Source organism: Stenella coeruleoalba (assembly GCF_951394435.1).
Source record: "Stenella coeruleoalba genome assembly, chromosome: 3".
NCBI lineage: Eukaryota > Metazoa > Chordata > Mammalia > Artiodactyla > Delphinidae > Stenella > Stenella coeruleoalba.
Genome location: NC_137148.1, coordinates 115,896,207 through 115,917,542, shown reverse-complemented (window position 1 = coordinate 115,917,542; position 21,336 = coordinate 115,896,207). Strand labels below are relative to the sequence as shown.

The following is a 21,336-nucleotide window of genomic DNA, read 5'->3' as shown; positions in this document are numbered from 1 at the left end:
TAAATGGGGATAGAAGCAACACCATTGGAGTGCTCCCATTTCCACAAATAGCACCACCATCCATCCAAATATGAAGTCAGAAGCCCAGGAGACTTTGTGTGGTAGACTTAATTTGGTGTCCTCCAGTGGACCACACCTAATATTCATGACCTTGTATAGTCCCCTTTCTGACCTGGGCTGGCCTTGATCTTTAATCAATAGAATGTGGCAAAACCAGCAGCTTGCATTTTTGCACTTAGGGGAAACCAGCTTCCATTTAAGTCCCACCACCCTGAGACCACCAAGCTAACCACATGGAGAAGCCATGCAGAGGAGAACCAAACAACTGAGCTGGCAGCAAGAACTGAACCCAGACACAATCTGAGCCAAACTGGTTGCCACCCACGCTGATGATCACAGCAGAAATGAGCTGCCCTGCCAAGCCTGGTTCAAACTGCAGAACCATGAGCAAATAATACACTGGCTCATGTTTGTTTCTTTTTTTTTTTTTGGCCACGCCGAGCGGTATGTGGGATCTTAGTTCCCCGACCAGGGATTGAACCCGCGGCCCCTGCATTGGAAGCGCAGAGTCTTAACCACTGGACCACCAGGGAAGTCCCCTGGCTACTGTTTTAAGCCATTACATTTTGTGGTAGTCTGCAGCAGTAGATAACCAAACACCTCGACTCCCTTTTTCCCATATCCCCTCCATCATTAAGTCCTATAAATTCTACCTCCAGAACATCCTAAATCCATCTTCTCTCTTCATCTCCTCTGATACCATCTGACTCCCAAATACCATCCACTTTCTCTGACCAGAAACCACTGCAGTAGCTGCCTAAGTAGTCTGTGCATTTACTTAGGGCCATCTCCAATCTGTACACCTTGCTGCAACCAGAGAGATCTTTTCAAAGCATAAATTATAGCATATCACCCTCTTGTTTAAAATACTTCAGTACCTTTCTTTTGCCCCTGTAATAAAAATCAGCAAAGTCTTCAGTATGGCCTAATACTTAACAAGGCTCTACCAAGTTTCTGGCCGCTACCCCTGCTTGTCCTGTACATCTTTTTCTTTTCTGCCATACTAGCCTTTTAGTTACTACACTATGCCAACCCTTTTGCCCGAGGGACTTTGTATATACTATTCACTCTTTCTGGAAGCCTTTCCCATTCACTTGCCCCTGCCCCCTTTGCAAAGTGCCTCCTGGTTACCTTAATAGGTTTCATTCAGCTCAAACATCTCTTCCTCACACCTGACACCCCAGGCTGGGCTAAATCTCCTTTTAAATTATTCTCATTCCTCTCTTTCTTGTACCTCTCATAGCTATAATGCTATTTACTTGAATAGTGACTTAAACTGGGATTTATTTGGGTGTTTATTTGATTATTATCTGTCTCCCCCATTAGACTAAGTTCCAGTCTGGTATTATCTGAACTGAACCTTGAAGGAAATGACATGTCACCTGTCAGGACTTCCTCTGGAAGTACAGCTCAAATTCTTTGAAACTACTCCTATCAAAAGGTAGGATGGGGCTTCCCTGGTGGCGCAGTGGTTGGGAGTCCGCCTGCCAGTGCAGGGGACGCAGGTTCGTGCCCCGGTCCGGGAGGATCCTGCGTGCCGCAGAGCGGCTGGGCCATGGCCGCTGGGCCTGCGGGTCCGGAGCCTGTGCTCCGCGGGGGGAGAGGCCACGGAGGTGAGAGGCCCATGTGCCGCAAAGAAAAAAAAAAAAAAGGTAGGACATGTCCCCACTGCTTGAATACGGACTCTGTGGTTCCTTGACAAATAGGGTTGGGCAGAAATGACACTATGCCAGTTTTTAGGCCCAGGCCTTAAGAAAACTGGCATCTCTCATTTCGTCACTTTGTGTTTTGCTTTTGTTTTTGTTTTTGGAACCCGGGCCCCCGGCAGTGGAAGCACAGAGTCCTAACCACTGGACCACTAGGGTATTCCCTCTGTTTCATCACTTTGGATGCTTTCTTTTAAACCCAATCACCATGCTATGAGAAAGCCCAAGTGGCGCATGGTGAGGAACCAAGAACCTTGGTCCTGAGTTTTAGATGAGCTCCCAGCTGACAGCACCAACTTGCCAGTTATGCGAGTGAGCCGTCCTGGAAGTGGAACTTCTCATACCCTCACCCCCCACCCCACTAACCATCCCAGGCATAGAGCATAAATAAGCTTTCACTATTGAACCCTGCCCAAAGTGAAGATTCCTGAGCAAGGTGATTTTCTTAAGCTGTAAATTTTGGGTGATTTGTTAATACAGCAGTAGATAACCAGGACATCAACCAGTATGACAAGCCTGTGCAGAAAGGCAGCACTTCCCAGGGCAGGATCACAAAGCTATCTGTGATGTCATGTTATTCTGAGCTTTGCTGAGCCGCAGCTGGCTAAGAACCTGTAGTTTTTGTTGACATAGAGTGGGAGTCCGTGGCAATCCCCAACCAGGGTGTCCATGCTAGTATGCAGGGTGCGGACCTGGATCCAGGGTTCTCTCTTTGCTCATAACTTCCCATCCTCAGGAACTGGCTGCTGGAGCCTTTTAGGGTTTTGCCCTAAATGTGGAGGGCAGCTGGCGGAGGTGAATGTTGAGTGGCAAGGGAACATCAAGCAGCACCTCCTAAAAGACCCTAGAGAGGGGACAGAGTCCATGGGGAGATTCAGTGATCGCTGCCCCAGAGCAATGTGCAGCTTTGTCCAGGGTAATTCAAAGGAGCATTCACATTTGAAAGACAAAGTTCCTAGAGGTCTCTGTCCTGAGGCACATAAACCACAGAGCACCCTAGAGTCCCATGATATCCAATACAGTAGCCACTAGCCAAATATGACTATTTAAATTTATTTATTATTTATTTATTTATTTACTTTTGACTGCGTTTGGTCTTTATTGGTGTGCCTGGGCTTTCTCTAGTTGCAGTGAGCGGGGGCTACTCTTCCTTGAGGAGCATGGGCTCTAGGCACACAGGCTTCAGTAGTTGCAGCACGTGAGCCATTGTGGCTCACGGGCTCTAGAGCCCAGGCTCAGTAGTTGTGGTGCACGGGCTTAGTTGCTCCGTGCATGTGGGATCTTCCCGGACCAGTGTTCGAACCCGTGTCCCCTGCATTGGCAGGTGGATTCTTAACCTTTGCACCACCAGGGAAGTCCCTGGCTATTTAAATTTAAATTTTAATTGGAATTTTAAAAAATTTAAAAAGCAATTCCTCAGTCACCTGAGCTACATTTCAAGTACTGCTGAGCCACGTGAGGCTACTGGCTGCTGGTACTGGACGGTGCAGAACATTTCCATCAGAGAAATTCTGTTGGACTCTACAGCTCTAGGCCCTTAAAAACTGATCAACAGAGGTGGCCTTGCCCTCAAGGACATGAGAACAGACACAATAAAAAAGGAAAGATAAAACAAGGGCTACCACTGGGAGAGCCACAGGAATGGCCATGTTTGTTAGGTCATAACATCCAGCCAAAAAGAGGCACCTAAGCAGCTAAGGAGAGCAGCCTAAGTGGCTTACCTGAAATTTCAACTTCCCTTTGTGGTCATCGACAACATTTTTTCCAAACTCCTTCTTATTACAGTCATTTCCTACTTGGGGGTTTCAAATTCCATAACTTCAGAATCCATTATGTTCAACCAAAATGCATCACAGCATCACGGTTAAGAACATGGACTCTGGAATCAGACTGCCTCTGTCAAAACCCTGTTCCAAGGCTCACTAGCTTGGGTGACCTTGGCTTATTGGGTTATTCATTCTCATAGAACCTGCATTTTCTCATCTGTAAAATGTGGACATTAGAACCTACTTCACAAGGTTATTGTGAGGATCACATGAAATAACACTAATAAGGCATAATGGTGTCATGAAATAGTGAATACTCGATAAATATTAGCTCTGGTAATAGCTAATATCTAATAGCCTGAGCGTAATCTTATTTGGGTTTCAAAACAAGCCCTCAGGGCTTCCCTGGTGGCGCAGCGGTTGAGAGTCCGCCTGCTGATGCAGGGGACCCGGGTTCGTGCCCCGGTCCAGAAGGATCCCACATGCCGCGGAGCGGCTGGGCCCGTGGGCCCGTGGGCCATGGCCGCGGAGTCTGCGCGTCCGGAGCCTGTGCTCCGCAACGGAAGAGGCCGCAGCAGTGAGAGGCCCGCGTACAGGAAAAAAAAAAAAAAAGCCCTCAATGAGGATTGGTGGGGATGTGTGATCACCTTATCCTTCCCTGCCTCCATTTTACAAGTCTCCTTTATGCCTGACTTCAGTTCTAATATCTTCAGGCTCTTCAGGCTGTCCAGAGCCTGGTACCAGAATGTGAGGACTCTTATCTTGGGTGAAGCCACTCTCCTTTTCTATTCTTGAGCTTCCCTTCATTGCTTAGGCTCAGGCCCCCTAAGTACTAAGTGTGTTCCTAGGAGGAATAAAGATCACAGGAGGCTGGAGTCTCATACTATGGGGAAAATTTAGAGATTAAAGTGGAATAAAGAGACATGTGAAGCTAAATATGCAGGGGTTGTCTCAGCTGACCCTTGCTTCAGGGTCTTGGGCCCTGGGAGAAGGGTGAGGGCTGGTGTCTGAGTGTTGCCTGCCCCTCAGCCCTTACAGTAAGTATAAGACGGGCCCTGCCCGCTCCTCAGGACTGCGTGAGAAACATATCATATAATAGATGTGCAAATTCCCTATAAACTTAAATTACTAACGGTGTTGGAGGTTCTCTTACCCAGGCGGCTCCTCTAAGAGAGCGGCTCCTTTAAGAGGCGGGCCCCATCCCTGCTAACAAAGGAAGTCCCCGCCCCTGGTTGCCAGGGTGCTTTGTGGCGTCTCATTTTCATTGGTGAGCGTCAGCGGGGAGGCAAGCCGCGGCAGCCATTTCCAACGAGCTGGCGGGGGCGAAAGATGGGGACGCCCGTCGGGTGGTCGCAGGGGGGTTCAGGATCAGTGTGTCTCGCCTTCGATCAACTGCGGGACGTGATTGAGGCTCAGGAGGAACTGATCCACCAGCTGAGGAACGTGGTACGCAACCAGAAGAGCTGGGGGATGCCGGACTGGACGCCTAAGTGGTGGGGGCGGGGCCAGACGCTGTCCCTATGCCAGGGGCGGGCCGAGAGCACATTGCCAATGGCGTCATCACGAGGAGGCGGGGCCCAGATGTGTTCCGGCTGGTAGAGGTGGAGCCAAAAGGGGGCAGTGTCTCGTGAATATTTACCGGAGAATTTTAGTCAACGCCAAGTTGTTTCCTACTCTCTTTGGTTGTGCAGGGCCTGATAGATATGCCGATCTATTCGCTGAGCTTTAGTTTCCCCATTTCTTTTTTTTTTTTTTTTGGCCTCGCCACATGGCTTGCGGGATCTTAGTTCCCTGACCAGGGATCCAACCCCGGCCTCTCGCAGTGAAAGCTGGAGTCCTAACCACTGGACCGCCAGGGAATTCCCAATTTCCTCATTTCTAATTGAAGATGACTTCACTGACTTGCCAAGGCCCTTGTGTGCAGAGTAACTATAACATCCTTCCTATTATGGAATCCCCTCCCCATGATGAGTGCAGTAAGCACAGAATTGGCTCTTCACATGTTGACTTAAAGGCTTCCAATCCCTTTATGTCCCTTTGCTTTTGCTTTTTTGGTCAAACCCCCGTTCATGTGTGCAAAGCATTGGAGCCACAGATTACATGGACAGGCATGGTAAAACGCTGGCCAACTGGAGTTCATGGTTTTTCTGTTTTGTTTTTTATCTGGGTAAGAAGGTGGGGACACATAAAACTGACTTCACATCTATTTCTTTAACGGTAGTATGCAGCTCTGGACACTGAATTACCTGCATACCTTTAGGTACCCAGGTCTTTCTGTTGGCAGCTGGCCTTTGCATGTGTGTTCTCACCGTCTGGAACACTTTTCTTTTCCATCCTCTTCTTCTGGCCCACCCCTATTTAGCAGTCAGATATCAAGTTGACATCCCCTTCCCTTCAAGCTGTTCTGACCCTTCCCCAGGCGGGTCAGGGGCCTCCTCTGGGAACCTCCATCATAGCACACACCATGTTAGAAGTGGTGGCCATGGGCTGTCTTCTCCATGAGACTTCTTGCTACTTGAGGGCAGGACATAGAGCTGAGCATCAGTGAATCTTGTGGAATGAACTCTCCCTTTCCTGGGCCCCAGTGTCATCCTAGGTGCCCTGGGCATCCCATTATTCTCAGTCCTGGTCCCGAGAGAAACCCCTACCACCCCAGCCCCTCCCTGAGCCAGCCTCTGTTGCAGATGGTTCTCCAGGATGAAAATTTTGTCAGTAAAGAAGAGTTCCAGGCAGTGGAGAAAAAGCTGGTGGTAAGTGATGGCCTCTGTCAGCTTCTAAGCTTCCCCCATTTCCCAGGATCCCTGTGATTGGGTAGAGTCATTGAGTATTAGCCTCTGAGAGTCTCCAGCCCCAATAGTAAGGACAGAATCTTCCTGTACCCTGGATTCTATGTGCCATTCTGAGAAAGGGGGCTGGTTAAGGGAGCCTAGGAGACCCAAAGTGGCTTGGGATAATGAGGTCACTGCTGCTGCCCCTGCAGGAAGAGAAAGCTGCCCATGCCAAGACCAAGGTTCTCCTGGCCAAGGAAGAGGAGAAGTTGCAGTTTGCCCTCGGAGATGTAGAGGTGCTGTCTAAACAGCTGGAGAAAGAGAAGCTGGCCTTTGAAAAGGCGTGAGTGGGCCTTGGTAGTGGGGAAACGGTTGGGGGTCCCATCTGCCCATCAGCCTTCCCACCCTTTCTTATCTTCTCCACTCAGGCTCTCCAGTGCTAAGAGCAGAGCCCCGCAGGAGTCCAGCAAGAAGGACCAGCTAATCACCAAGTGCAATGGTAGGCGGGAGGCCCACGCTCCCTCCCATGCTTACGTACGTGGGCTCTTCCCTCACAGCCCAGTGCCGGTGTTCAGAGCAGGGTTTCACCCCAACTTCTGCCCCTGGCTGAGGATAAAGGCAAGCCCAGGTGGGCCACACCTTCGCAAAGGCCTTCAGGGACCAGGCAGGCCACGGAAATGAGGGAAGTAGTTGGTGTACAGTATTCTTCATGGCCATAAAGGAATGGGCTCGCTCCCATTTTTCTTGAAACATATGACCTTCTTAGCCTACCTTTTTGTTTTCCCACTTTTGGTGACTATTAGAAATAGTGTACTTGACTTATAACTCTGTTACCAGAGGAACAACGGGGCAATCACAGTGCTGTGTGGAATCTGACCCTTAGTTTCAGTGTTGGGGACCCACTAGGAGGAGTGGGGACTGTGGTAATGTGGAGAACCATGCCCCCTCTCAAGGGCCTAGAACCTCTGCCGTAGGAATAGGGGCCCAGTACTGTCAGATCTTTAAAAAAGAAACTGGAGATCACATTTTAATGGAAGCTTTTCTGACTTTTTAGGGTTGGCAACTGATTTAAAAATTTTTTAAATATTGTATGGGCCAAGGAAAATATGTCTGTGGGCCATTAGGTTTCAACTCTGCTCTATGCAGATGCCTGTGGCCACCTGTTGACTCAGTTGGTGCTCTGAGTTGTGGGGCACTTTCAGTGAGCTACTCAGTGTCCTGAGACCTTAGGACCCCCTTTCATTTTCCCAGAATGCTAAACTCCCCTTACCTAGTTTAAGAAGTAGATGTGGGGCTTCCCTGGTGGTGCAGTGGTTGAGAGTCCGCCTGCCGATGCAGGCGACACAGGTTCATGCCCCGGTCTGGGAAGATCCCACATGCCGTGGAGTGGCTGGGCCCGTGAGCCATGGCCGCTGAGCCTGCGCATCCGGAGCCTGTGCTCCACAACAGGAGACGCCACAACAGTGAGAGGCCTGCGTACCGCAAAAAAAAAAAAAAAAAAAGAAGTAGATGTGAATTCCATATACAACATTTCCTTCATTCACTGCAGCATTCATTTTGAGTAGGCCAGAATTCAAGCCCAAAAGAGGTTCAGTGTCTCTCCTGATGGGCCCCCACCTGGAGCCTTGGGCACCCCCTACCCACCAATGCAGCCTTCTCTCTCCCCTGGTGAGTACTGTCACTGGAAAGATGCCAGCAGGCTGCCATCTTAATCTGGCCAAGTGGACTAACAAGCCTCATGGTTGTTTGATCAAGAGCTCCTGTTAGGGCTTCCCTGGTGGTGCGGTGGTTAAGAATCCGCCTGCCAATGCAGAGGACACAGGTTCGAGTCCTGGTCCGGGAAGATCCCACATGCCGCAGAGCAACTAAGCCTGTGCGCCACAGCTACTGAGCCTGCGCTCTAGAGCCCACAAGCCACAACTACTGAGCCCGCGTGCCTAGAGCCCATGCTTCGCAATGAGAAGCCACCGCAATGAGAAGCCCATGCACCGCAACAAAGAGTAGCCCCTGCTCACCGCAACTAGAGAAAAGCCCGCGCGCAGCGATGAAGACCCAATGCAGCCAAAAATAAAATAAATAAAATAAATAAATTTAAAAAAAGAGCTCCTGTTAGGACCTCCTGGAGCCCAACAGGCAGTCAGTGCCTCCATACCCAAGGATGTTGGTCTCCTAGTCCTTCCCCTTTCCCTGGACATCCCCCCACTTCCCTAAAAGGAACCTAGGGTTCTTTCCTGGTGCTGCTAGAGGCCCTTCCTCTAGGACATTTCCTAGAGATCAGCCAGGGCCTCGGGGCTCTGCGACTGCTTGTGGAAGGTGTGTGAGTCACGGGGAGGAGCCTGGCTGCCTCCCCCAAGAAAGTCCTGAACTCCTCCAGTAGGGCATAAGCCCTCACATGAGGAGATCTGGTGACCTGAGCTACCCCCTGGCCTGTCTCCCACCCCCGCTACCTCCCTTTGCATGGTTCCAGTTTTACTCTTACATAGTTCCTTATTCTCAAAAGGCTTTTCTAACCATTCTCTCATTGGGTGCTGTTTATTCTAAATTTAGCTCTCATTTATTTTAAAAGAATCAAACACATTTATGATACTTTTTTTTTGCGTCCCGGGCCGGGGCACGAACCCGCGTCCCCCGCACCGGCAGGCAGACTCGCAACCACTGCACCACCAGGGAAGCCCTATGTTACTTTTTTCCCATAAGAACTTCACAGACAATCAGTTTGGATTCACTGGATGACCTGGGGAAGGAGGTTCAATAGTCCTGGTCCTGTGGCCCAGTGAGCCCATGTTTTCATTCTTTTCCTTCACCCATGTCTCTCTGTAACGTGTGCCTTAACTTTTTAATCAGATCTTCTCTTTTGAAACCTTCACTGCTTCAGTATATCTGCATTTTCAGAGCTTATGTTCCAGTTAATCTTTGTCCAGCCTTTAAAAGCAGTAGGATTTTCTTCCTTTGAGGATCAGAATTTTCCAGGACTCCCTGAGGGACATTATGTAAATGAAGCAACCCGAGATCCCTACAGCCTTACTGGATTTTAACCCAAGACACAAAACTTACGCTTGCTTCTAATGAGCACTTAATCTTTGCCACCACTGTCTCCCTGGGTCCTCCCCACCCGCCCTGTGGAATAGGGATCCTGTCTTCTCCCCTGAGGCCCTAACACAGGGCTGGGCATCCAGCTGGTCCTCAGTAGGTCTGGTTGGATTGAAATGACTGAACTAGGTGATGTTTCTAAGACCTAAAGACCCAGGGGACATCCTGTTCATTCCACAAGTAAAAGTACTGTACATCTAGTACGTGCCAGGTACTATTTTAGGCCTTAGGGTTAAAGCCGTGAATAAAACAAAAAATCCTTGTCCTTGTGGACCTTATATCCTAGTAGAGGAAAAGACAAATGAGCAAAATGTATGGTCTGTGAGATATAAGTGCTAAGAAGGAAAATAAAGCAGGAAAAGGGGATAGGAAGTATTGGGAAGGGTTGTGATTTTAGACTAGGAAGGGTCTCACCAAGGAGGTGATATCTGTAAAGAGCTGCAGGAGTTGAGGGCAGGAGCCATTCATCCTCCTGCTTTTGGGCAGGGCTGACCATCTCTCTCCAAGGGCCCTTGCCTGCCCTCATGTGAGCTACCTGGTCCAGAATAGAGCTGTAAAGTCACTGACACATTCATCAAGATGTTGTGCCCTCCACTCCCACCCCATCATGACTCCATAATAAACTCATTCTTACGAAGGTATTAGCAACTACTGTTGGACAACCTCTGCGTTGGGGGAGCCAAGTTCTGAAGAGACCCCTGAGGGAATGCCTTATTTCAGGAAGGAGCTCATGGGATGGGAACCACTCCTCCTCCCTGCCTCTCTCCCCCACAGAAATTGAGTCTCACATTATAAAGCAAGAAGATATACTTAATGGCAAAGAGAATGAGATTAAGGAGTTGCAGCAAGTTATCAGCCAGCAGAAAGAGATCTTCAGGTGAGGGGTCCAGGCCAGGCTGGGGATTGTTGATGGAAGTGGGGAGCCAGACCTCTGGTCCCTACCCTTGGGCTGTCCCCAGCCCATGCCCAGCCGGCTCCGTTGCAGGAATCACATGTCTGACTTTTGGATCCAGAAGCAGCAGGAGAACTACATGGCCCAGGTGCTGGACCAGAAGCATAAGAAAGCCTCGGGGATGCGTCAGACCTGGAGCCGCCAGTGTTCCAGGGAAAAATAAAATGGGCGTCTCCTTCCTGTTATCTGGCTGTAATGCCCAACCTCTGCCTTCTCTGCTGTGGTGGTCCCCATCCTGACCCTTCCGATCCCTGTGGGTACCTCCCTCAGGCCTCACAGTGGCCTGGACCCCAGGGAAGAGGTAGGGCGAAAGGCAAAAGACACTCTTTCCTTCTTCCCTGCCTGCCTTTTGGACCATCACCTGCCAGGCCACTGCTGTGTTCAGAATGGATGCTCCTCGAGTCTCCAGCCCCTGCTACTCCCCTCCCTCCCTCCTTTGGGTAGTAGTGGGGGCCCATGGGGGTATGGGGTTGTAGCCTAGGGAAGGACTACTTGGTTGTCTAGTAGGCACTGTCCCTTCTTACTCTTGGTATTAAATTCCTTCCTATATAAACAACCCTGGTTACCCCAGTGCCCTGGTAAATTTAACTCTCCCAACTTGAAGGGCTATCTGTGTATGTGTTGTGTATGTGTCTATGAGAAGCCCCAACTGGAGAGCTCAAAGATGGTGGGTTCCAGGACCACAGTGAATTTGGGAAATCAGTTTCCATCACATAACAATAACGCTGTACCTGTGAATCACATTTGCACCTTCTTACACTTCTCCCAAACTTAGAAGCTTATTAGTCTGCACAAATGGAGGAAGGAAAAAGGACAATGCTGTGTTGTGTGTGTGTGTTTTTCTTCTGCTATGTCTTTTTAAGGTGGGGTAACAGTGTGTGAAGGGGCTGTGACGTGCTCAAGTTGCATACGCAGGGCTGGATGTGATGGACAGGTTGGATCCTCTCAGAAGCCATCACTAATGTGCCGTAGGTGATAAAGGGGACACACCAGGCAGGGGTCCCACTCAAGGGAGGCTGAGTCAGATTTGTCAAGTCTAGCCTTTCCTGGCTCAGTGTGAGAATTAATGCGTAGGAGGGGCCAGTGCTCTTGCTCCAGGGCCAGCTGGGGCCTGAGTCATAGCAGGACCTTGAAGCCAGAAGTTTAAGGGCAAGTGGTGCCCATTGTCATTGTCCCAGGAGAGTGACAGGTGGTGGCTGCTTCCCCATCAGCACTTGTCCCCAGGGCAAGTCCTAAGGTGGCAGGGGCTGGATGAGGGCCTTGTGAGTGTATGGGGGAGCACAGAGCTATTCTTGCCTCAGAGGGGCTTTAGAGAAGGGACCACAGCTACCCCAGAGGTTCCTAAGAGATGCCACATCAGCATCCGGGACTTGTTCTGGAAGCCTGAAAAGCTAGAACTGTCCCCTCCAGCCTAGGTTTCCACTAAGGGCAGTGGGTCCAGTCAGGGACAGCAGTTTTTTGAGGCCCCAGTACTTTTGGAGTCGGGGGGAGCCCTCCAAGCCATGTTCCTCTATCAAAGGTGAGGGGGGATGCACCCTTATGAGCTCTAGCGACAGACTATGGGAGGGCCAGGGAGGAGGGGGTGCACTGCAGTGATGGGAAGACGCGGGGCGCTGACATAAAGATGAAATTGTTAGCAAGACCTTAGTTGTCTGGTCTCCTGGCTCACACTCTGATCCACATGCCGTAGTGCTTGATCTCAGGCAGGTCCCTGCTTAGCCTCCGTTCCGTCACCTGTGATGGATGAGTGGAGCTGGGCCTAGCTCCTGCGTACAAGTTGGATGCCTGCCCTCCCCTCACCAAAGCCTGGAATGCCACCCCAGGCTCTCCGGCCGCGCCGGAGAAGGGGTCTGGGAGGGTAGGACCCAGGGCCCAGGTCTCTCCGGCTGCCTACGCCGCCGTCTCGGGAGCGGACGCGGCCGCTTTAAGGCGCGGTGACCCCCACGGCACCCGCGGGCGGGGCGGGGACAGTGCTGGCATCCGCGGCACCAGCAGAGGCGAACGCGAGGGAGAGAGTGCGCGGCGTCCGGCCTCAGCATGCTGACCGCGTTCGCCCCGCCAACCCTGCCCGGGGTCCCAGGGCGGCTGCCCGCGGCCCCCGCGCGGCGCCAGGACTCCTCCAGTTCGTCAGGCTCCTACCACACGGCTCCGGGTTCTCCAGAGCCCCCGGACGTTGGACCGGACGCGGAGGGCAGGGCGAATTGGCCCACGGTGGCCCCTGTGTTGGGGGAGGGCGCGCAGCCTCGCCTGTCCGTCAGTGCCCAGAATAGCCGCCAGCAGCTCGGGCCCGGCTCGGGTTTCCCGCGAGGCCCGGCCTCGGGCCCGCGGCCACCCCAGCCCCAGCTGCGCATGCTGCCGTCGGGGGAGATGGAAGTCATCTTCGGCGCCGGGCCCCTGTTCAGCCGTTCTGACGCAGAGGATAGCGAGGTGCAACAGCTCACGACGCAGGCCTTCCGCAGCCTCTCTCCGCCCGGCTCCGCGTCTCCCATCTCTGCCGAACCGCAGCCCCAGGGCCCCGACGGTGGCTCCCGCTGGGCCACCTACCTGCAGCTGCGACCCCGCGGGCCGAGTCCTGCCACCCCAGCGCAGTTCGAGTGTGTGGAGGTGGCGCTGGAGGAGCGTGCCGCGCCTGCCAGGCCCCGGACGGTGCCCAAACGTCAGATCGAGCTGCGCCCCCGGCCCCGGAGTCCCCCGCGGGAGGCCAGCGCGCCGCCCCCGCGACTGTTCCTGCGCACCGGCTCCCTGGACGAGTCTCTGGGCCGCCTGCAGGCTGCCGCGGACCTCGTGCAGACGGCGCTGGCCAGAAAACTGAGCCCCGCGACCCCTGCCCCAAGCAGCGCCACATTCGGACCCACGGTACCGCCAGAGCCTGCGGCCCCGGAAACGCCCCGCAGTACTCGAGTGGCTCTGAAGGAGGCCAGGTCTCGGCCACCTCGTGTGCATTATAGTTCAGCCCCCGCCAGGGCCCCACGACCGTGGCCTAGCCTCCGGGAGCGCGCAATTCGGCGCGACAAGCCCGCGCCCGGGACCGAGCCTCTGGGTCCAGTTAGTTCCAGCATCTTCCTGCAGTCTGGGGAGAAGATCCAGGAGGCGCACCACCAGGAACCCGAGACTCGGTTCCCGCAAGAGACTCCGGATCGAACCGTCCTGAGGGCACAGAGTCCGTCTTCCCAGTCTAGGGCCCCCCGGGAGGTTTCGAGTAAGGCCGTGAGACCGAGGAGCCCATCCCCGCTGTGGCAAGCCCCAAATGGGACCGTGCGGGGTCCTCACTGCCCCTCGCCCCAGAACCTGTCCCCGTGGAATAGGGCTATCCGGAAGGTGAGTGGCCCGTCGCTCCCCGAGGCATCCTCCGCATGGGGAAATCAGGATGCTGCTGTCACGGAAACTGTCAGCAGGAAGAGCCCTTCCCCTCCGACCCTTTCCCAGTGGAATCGGGGTGTTGCCAGTGCAAGAAGCCCATCCCCCGAAGCTCCTTCCTCGTGGGAGGTTCCGCATCCGGCAGGTGGGGATATAGTTGAGGGGAGTAGGAGCCCGTCCCCGCCAAACTTGTCCTCATGGGAGACTCCAGATCGTCCTACTGGGACGTGGAGCCCATTGCCCCAAGAGACGTGGGACTCCACAGTGCAGAGCTCAGCGGTAGTTTCTACGCGGGAAGCTATGAATGGCGTAGCCCAGGAGGAACTGGTGCCACCCACGCCATCTGCACCCGGGACTCCAGAGCTAACAGAGGCGCAGAGTCCGTCCACGCGGGAGATGCCGGATCTTGCCTTCCCAGGCAGCCAGCTGTCGCCAGCGGTGGCTGCACCCCAGCTGCCCCTTAGTCGCCTCGTGGGCACCCTGGATGCCGATGCGCGCCCGGAAGCCTTGGGCTCTGGAGAAGCGGCCTCGGGACGCCCGCGCGTGGCCATTCCGCGGCCCCGCGACGTGCGCAAGATGGTGAAGACCACATACGCGCCAAGCTTCCCGGCAAGCACCCCAGGCTCAGGGCTCCCTGCGCCTCCTGCGGAACCCCGCGGGGAGGACGGCGGCGCATCCAAGACACAAGGGCTTCAGGCGCTGGGGGCCCCCGCCCCAGCTCACTACACTTCCGTTTTTCTCAAGGACTTTCTGCCGGTCGTGTCACACCCCTACGAGACCCCAGAGCCAACCACAGACACAGTCCCCCGGGACGTTACGCAGCCCAACGGGGTCCTGCGGCGGAGGGCAGAGAACAGCACGGCGAAACCCTTCGCGCGCACTGAGATCCGCCTGCCTGGTGCCTTGGCCTTAGGCCGCCGGCCGGAGGGAACCCAGGGAGTCGTGGTGCGCGGTCCTGGCGGAAAGAACAGGGATGCAGAGCCCCAGCGCCTGGTCCCCGACGACAAGGGTCGTACCAGCCCTCTAGGCGGCGCTCGCACCTCACCCCAGAAGTCGCCGATAGGGCCGGCAGGGACCCAACCTCCCGGACCGCCCCGCCCTAGCTCCCCGCAGGCGTACCCTAGCTCGAGCCCTGGAATAGCACCGAAACAGGAGACGCCACCTACGGCCCCTGAGCCCGCGGTTGCGGTCCAGTCGCCCCTCCCGCGGGAGACCCAAGCGTCCGCTGGCAGAGCGGCCCCGCCCCAGGCCCGCGCCGCCTCGGCGCCTCCCATGGACCGGTCCCCGGAAGGCCCCTCCCAGGGGGCGCGCAGGCCGCCCGGGGCCGCGCACCCGGGGAAGGTCCTGGTGGACCCAGAGAGCGGCCGCTACTACTTTGTGGAGGCGCCGAGGCAGCCTCGGCTGCGGCTGCTCTTCGACCCCGAGAGCGGGCAGTACGTGGAGGTGCTGCTGCCACCCTCGCCCTCGGTGCCACCCCGCCGCGTCTACACCCCGCTGGCCCTGGGCCCCGGCCTCTACCCGCCGGCCTATGGGCCTATCCCTGGCCTCTCACTGCCACCATCCCCGGGCCCGCCGGCCTTCAGCGGCCCCCAGCTACCCTGGGCCTCCGAGGCGGGGCCCCTGGACGGGATGTACTACCTGCCAGTGAGCGGGACCCCCAGCCCCGCGCCTCCTCTGCTCCTCTGTGCTCCACCCTCCAGCTTGGGTCCCGCCCAGCCGAGCAAGGGCTCCTTGTTCCCCGTGTGAGGCCCAAGGGCCTGATCCCCATGGTGTTGGGGCCCGTTAATGGCCTTGGAAGTTCTGGCATCCAGTCCTGTGCCTTCTTTTCCTAATATCACCTCTTTCTTTTACCCATCTCATGCAGTCTTCAGACCAGAAGTTACCTTCAGAGTGCTTATCTGAGACCCCCAGCGCTGATGGAGCTGGAGCTCAGGAAATGGCTGCCTGTTTCCTTCCCCGACAGAATCGTATACCCCTTTCCCAAGCATTCCCAGAGTGTGGTGTGTTGGGGGTCTGTGTGTGTGTGTGTGTGTGTGTGTTGTGGGATGAAAAAAATGCAGAACGTGAGAGCTGTGAGTTAGGTTTTATTTGGGGCAAAATGAAAACTATAAGCCTGGGAGACAGCCTCTCAGCACTGAGGAACTGCTCTGAAGAGGTAAGTGAGGGAAGTCAGTATAGATGTGGGTTTGGTGAAGGAGGATACAGGCAATCGAGCACACATTTTGGCAGAAGGTTGCTGCTAGTCACAAGGAGCAGATGTCCATTAATGATTTTAGTGCTTTTCTAGTTATGAGAAGATGCAAGAAATTGGGCTCATAAAATCTTCTCCTGAAAATATCTGATTATCTAAAGGCCTTTTCTGCCAGTGTTTCCCAGAGCACAGAGGGCCTCATTCCTGATCTCTGCCCAGAACTCCTTTCAGGGTGTATTGAAGGTCAGCGATTGCACTGGCTAGTGATTTCATCCTTGTAGAGGCAGCTAGCAAGTGACAATTTTTAGTTGGTAGCGTGAGAAATCCCAGGACATGGCCCCAGATGCCGACCTGAGGGGGTGATGGGGTTCCTCGGGGGCAGCAGGAAATGGGAACTGCAGGGGACAGGGCTGCCCCCAGAGGTAGTGAGCTGTCTGTGTCTCCCTGAAGGTGGGCCCAGCAGAGGTGGAGCAGGCTAGTGAGCACTGATGGGATGAGGAGAGAAAGACACTGGCTATCAAATCTGTTATTCTTTGCAAGAGGATCTGAGCCTTGGCCTGGGAGCCTGCGGGGGAGAGTGGCTAGTGCAGGCCCTAGGTGAGTCTCATCTGAGAGAGAGAGCTGCGGGGACAGGTGGTGGAGGTGGAGAGGGAAGTAATACGGAAGGGGCCATGGAGGGTCATCCCGGGACTTGGGGTGGGGGTGCTGTGGGGAAGGTGGGGAGGTGACTGTAGTCTCCAGCTGGGAGTACCGCCCCTCATTCTCCCCTCAACCCCAGCCTCTGACTTGGCTTGTCTAAGCCCTCAGAGCTGAACTGGCTGGTCCTGGGGTTAGGAGTGGAGGTTCCAGCCATTCCCACCGAGGGTGGGGGACAGATGATTGTGTCGTCAGGAAAGACTTAAAAGCACGGAGGATGGTTGAGCTGTTGTCCCAGAGGAGACTCTTGATCTCTCTGGGTGGGGTGGAGGGTGGGTTAGGGCTGGCAAAAGAAGGGATGCCCCTGTGAGGAGCCCTCATCTGGTTCCACTGCCCTGGTAACAGGTGTGGCAAACATGCCTAGGGAGGGGCTGGCTCTTCAGGTTCATTACAGCATAGGAAGGGACGGGACCCAGGGCCTGTGTTCCAATTGCCTTGAGATTCCAGGAGCTTCTGAGGAGAGCAGAGGGAGATGCATGGTGTGGGAGGTGCTCTGCGTGGGGGTCTGTGTAGAGTTCTGAGTGAAGTGGCTGGGCCTTGTGGGACTGGTATGTGATGTGATGAGGTTGGGGAAGAACAGTTACCATTAGAAGCAGTGTCAGGGATGGAGATCAATGCCTTCCTTAAGTTCCAGGCCTCCCGGGGGCCTGGATCCCTTGGAGTCACTGCCCCCTTGCCTTGAACTGGAAGCTGACTGAGAGAACTATGAGTCAGAATAACTGGACATCTTTCTGTGGCTGGAGATGCTGGTCCTGATGGCAATGAGGGCCCTGGGCCACTCCCCCTCACCGCATCGTGGTGTGCAATAAATTGCTGACCCCATGGCCACGATGGCTGGAACAACTGGTGTAAGGTGTCTGATTTCCTGCTGCGGTCCCTTAGCACCCCAGAGTGCCCTTCCATGCCTGGGTGTGGCCTGGGGGAGGGGACCATGTGTGTCTTTCATACACTGTGGCATCCCTGCCTCAGCGAACTTGCCTCTCAGGGAGGGAGCCTTGGCTGGCAACCACGCCTGTGGCCTCATTCCTCCTGGTGGCTCAGTGGCCAGTGTGCCTTGGGGTCAACCAGGCTTGGTTCCAATCTCAGCATAGCCCTTCTAGCTGTGTGGCCTTGGATTTGTCACTTTTCTCTGAACCTTTGTGTCCTCAGGGGTAGATTTAAGATAACAGTAACAAGCCACCTCCTTCCCTGAGGGGCTAAGCGTAGTGCCTGCCATGTGCTCAGGTCCCAGGACATGAGAGGTATCAGCCCCCATGTGTCCTCGCCCAGGCCCAGCCCCTCTCCTTGCCTCATTGGCTGGAACCACGGGGTCCCACGAGAGGAGGTGCGCGAGCGGTGTCTGCAGGGCCCTGGGGGAAGGGAGAGAACGGGAGGGTGAGGTGTCGGTTTCCCATTGGTCTGGGGCAGGCTCTCTGCAGCAACCCCCACTGCGCGTACACACCTGCACCCCTGCACCCCAACCACAGTCCCTGCTTGCTGAGCCAGCTCCACAGACCATGAGGCTGTCGCCGCTGTTGCTGCTGCTGCTGGGGGCCTGGACCATCCCAGGGGGCCTTGGGGACATGGCCCCACTCACAGCCACCGCCCCTGAGCTGGATGATGAAGAGAAGTTCTCAGCACACATGCCTGCTCACCTGCGCTGTGACGCCTGCAGGGCAGTGGCCTACGAGGTGAGCCCCCCCACCCCCTCGCCGCCCCGCGAGCAGTTCTCCTGCCCCTACCCAGGCCCCCACCCAAGCCAGACCCCTCCATCTACCTCAGATTCCACCGCTGGCCTTGGATCCCCAAACCCCGCCCCCCCCCAAGGCATCGAGCTAGACTCAGCCTTCCATGATATTGCCATCTTCACCTCACCGGCACCGGCCTGCCTCAGTTTACCTATCTGCCCAACAAAGAGCAGGCGATCTCTGGGACACCAGGGAGTCACTAGCTTGTCCTCTCGGACTCCTCCCTTCCTAGAACCACCCTTAAGTCTGGACTCCTTCCCAAAGCATGACTGGGGAGCATTGGTGTATGTGTACACGTGTGCATGTTTGTCAGTCCCATGAGTCCATGAGCATGTGTGTGTCTTGAGTTCACATACAAACCTGTCACGCGTGCCTGAGTACTTGTGTGTGTCTGTGTGACTGTGTGCACGCGCACGCACACGGGGGCTATGAGTACACGTGTCACTGAAGACTGGGAGGTTTTTTTTCTTTCCTTGTTCTTGTGGTTTCAAATAGTGTGTGCTGATGGGCAGGTGTTACCTGGGGGAGGGGCCCCAATGCCCAGGCCTAATTCTCCACCTCAGTGTTTCCCACCCACCTCCCATCCCAAGGCAGCGGATCTTGCCTCAGCTGGCGTGGTCCCAGCTTTCTGGACCTGGGGGAGGGCCATGAAGCCTGCCTCACAGGTGCTTCCTGTTCAAAAGGCTCCATTGCCTCGTTCTTCCTCAGAGACACAGGCTTCTGTCCCCGCCCCCAGCCCAATCACCCCTCCTTTCGCGCTGAGCAGTTCTGAAGCCCTGGTTCTCAACCCCTCCTTGTTCCAGATGTGGCAGCATCTGACAAAGGCAGAGGCCAAGCTTCACACCCTGGACTCTGGGGGCCGTGGCAAGCTGAGCGAGTCGGTATACACAGACGTCCTGGACCAGAGCTGCTCCCAGACCTGGCAGGGGTGAGTTGAAAATCTGGCCCCTGCCCCCCTCCTCCAGGGGCAGGCTGATGAGTAGGGCTTCTCATTCTCCCACTCACACACCACACACACTCCAATAGGGCTCTGGCCCAAGGGTGGGGACTGGCTGGGACAGAGTCTGAGCTCTGGAGCTGGGAGCAAGTAGAAGAGTAAGGTGGCCAGGAGACAAGGTTGCTGTGTGACTTTGGGCCCGGAGTTTCCCCTTTCTGGTCCTTGGTTTTTCAGCAAGGAGGCTCAGAATCTGGGCACGAAACTCGGCAGATGCCCAGTGTGCCCAGCTTCATGTGCTGATGGGCTCCACTAATGCTGTCTCCCTCTCCTCCCACTGCCTCCAGCTACGGAGTTGGAGAAGTGGACCAGGTGAAGCGTCTCATGGGCCCAGGACTTAGGAAGGGGCCGGAGCCGACCATCAGTGTGATCATCATGGGGGCGCCGTGGCCCACGAGGTCGTGACTGGAGGACTGGGGTGGGATGGAGCCTTGGTCTGCCCCACTGCGGGCCGGGCAGAGTCTGAGGCTCCTCCTCCTGGGCTCCCCTAGGCTCTCCAAGACATGCTTTCACTACCTGGGGGAGTTTGGAGAAGACCAGATCTATGAAGCCCACCAACAAGGTCAAGGGGCCCTGGAGGCATTGCTGTGTGGAGGCCACCGGGGGGCCTGCTCAGAGGAGGCACCAGTCACAAGGGCAGAGCTCTAGTCCAGCTCCTCCTTCCCCTTCCTGGTCAGCCCCTAAAGGGAGCTGGGCTTCTTCTGGATCTGTCCCCTCCTTTCTGCAGGCTGTCTGGAGGGCGGGGAGGCCTTGTTCTTCTGTGCTGCCACTCTCCCTCCCTCCTCCAGCTTCTGGGCCCTGGGGCCCAGTGGGCGGCCAAGGCCTTCCCTTCTGGACTCAAATAAAACCAGTGACCTCGATTCCTTCTCTCTGCAAAAGGTGCTTGGGGGGCTGGGAGGATAGACATTGGTGTTTCTGCTGACGTCCCTCCTAGAGAGGGCCAGGTACACATCCCCCACAATTTCCCAGAGGTAAGTGAGATCTGTCATGGCTGGAAATGTGAGTGAGCTGTCAAAGGCATATGGAACCAGTTATCTGAACGGTTGAAACCCCAGATCCCTCAGGAGAGAAAAGAAAAGCCAAGGCAAACTCCATAAGCAGGCTGCCTGTGGACATACCCACTGCAACCACTGCGTGCTGCTGTGCCCCTCCCAGAACACTAGTCTTCCTGGGTCTACACCCAGCAGCTGCTCACTTTCTAGACTCTGCTCTGACCCCAGCTAGCACGGTTGAGCCCTCGGTGCTCACCTGGGACAGGGCAGGGCAGGGGTCCTGGAACAGGCTGGATTCAGTATCTTGGCTCTACGTCCTGCTCTCCCCAGAAATTCTCACCTGGGGCCCTTTTCTTAGAAACGGAGAAAAGAGCTCCACCTGGTTCACACCTGGGTCTGGGTATCTGGGGTCAGTGGTGCTACAGCTTACAGTTTCATTTGTGTCTCTGATCCTCCAAAGCCCTGGAAAGTGGACAGAACAGACACTCTAATCCCCTGTTGACAGGTGCAGAAACTGGGGCTCAGACAACAAAAGAGGCTCAGGCAGAGTCCCAGGCTGAGCAGTGGCAGGGCTGGGAGGGGATTCAAATTTGGGGAGTGGGGGAAGGTTAGGGCTGAAGGAATGGTGGTGTCCCAGGCAGGCACTTACCACTCTGCACCCCAGCCCCCTACGTTCCATCACCTGTTCCCCATCTGCCTGAGGCCCCTCCTCCTGGCCCTCAGGAGAGAACTCTTAAGCACCAGGAGAGCCAGGGCCCAAGGAATTGGCTGAGCAGTCAGTAGTATCAGGTGTGGAGCCGGGAGCCCATGACGTGCACCTGCGTGGCCCTGTGTTTTTGTGGAGTGATTTAGAGACACTTTGCGTCAGAGTCTAGGTGCTCCAGGTCCATTTGTGTGATTGTGTATCTGAGACCATGTGCAACTTCCCGGCTTTGTCTCCATGTGTGTGGTATGTGGTTTGGGTTGATTTGAGGGTCCAACGGACAATGTGTGGAAGGGGTAGGGCTGTCTCCCCAGCCCCTGGGAAGTACCGGGGA

The 21,336-nt window shown here is 55.2% G+C and overlaps 3 protein-coding genes across 3 annotated transcripts; all 3 read left to right on the top strand.

The window, feature by feature from the left end:
- Positions 1-4,727: 4,727 nt before the first annotated feature.
- On the top strand, positions 4,728-11,289 carry SPATA24 (spermatogenesis associated 24). The gene is made up of 6 exons (XM_079916316.1): positions 4,728-4,978; positions 6,217-6,282; positions 6,513-6,643; positions 6,729-6,799; positions 10,165-10,267; positions 10,361-11,289. Exons 1-6 carry the CDS (start codon positions 4,862-4,864, stop codon positions 10,503-10,505), a joined length of 633 nt encoding a protein of 210 aa, XP_079772442.1. The 5' UTR covers positions 4,728-4,861; the 3' UTR covers positions 10,506-11,289.
- Positions 11,290-12,076: 787 nt separating this feature from the next.
- On the top strand, positions 12,077-16,394 carry PROB1 (proline rich basic protein 1). The gene has a single exon (XM_079918915.1). It carries the CDS (start codon positions 12,380-12,382, stop codon positions 15,443-15,445), a length of 3,066 nt encoding a protein of 1,021 aa, XP_079775041.1. The 5' UTR covers positions 12,077-12,379; the 3' UTR covers positions 15,446-16,394.
- A 1,688-nt stretch (positions 16,395-18,082) lies between these two features.
- Positions 18,083-20,366, top strand: MZB1 (marginal zone B and B1 cell specific protein; the record flags this gene model as incomplete). Its single annotated transcript, XM_079918609.1, has 4 exons — positions 18,083-18,256; positions 19,117-19,241; positions 19,595-19,705; positions 19,799-20,366. The coding sequence occupies 4 exons, from the start codon at positions 18,083-18,085 to the stop codon at positions 19,953-19,955; spliced, it is 567 nt and encodes a 188-aa protein (XP_079774735.1). The 3' UTR covers positions 19,956-20,366.
- Between the last annotated feature and the right edge of the window lie 970 nt (positions 20,367-21,336).

Excerpts from the sequence above, each read along its gene's own strand:
- SPATA24 (XM_079916316.1), top strand. The coding sequence starts at position 4,862 with ATGGGGACGCCCGTCGGGTGGTCGCAGGGGGGTTCAGGATCAGTGTGT. Across the intron at positions 4,979-6,216 it reads TCCACCAGCTGAGGAACGTG|ATGGTTCTCCAGGATGAAAA; the intron begins GTACGCAACCAG and ends CCTCTGTTGCAG. Across the intron at positions 6,283-6,512 it reads CAGTGGAGAAAAAGCTGGTG|GAAGAGAAAGCTGCCCATGC; the intron begins GTAAGTGATGGC and ends CTGCCCCTGCAG.
- PROB1 (XM_079918915.1), top strand. The coding sequence starts at position 12,380 with ATGCTGACCGCGTTCGCCCCGCCAACCCTGCCCGGGGTCCCAGGGCGG.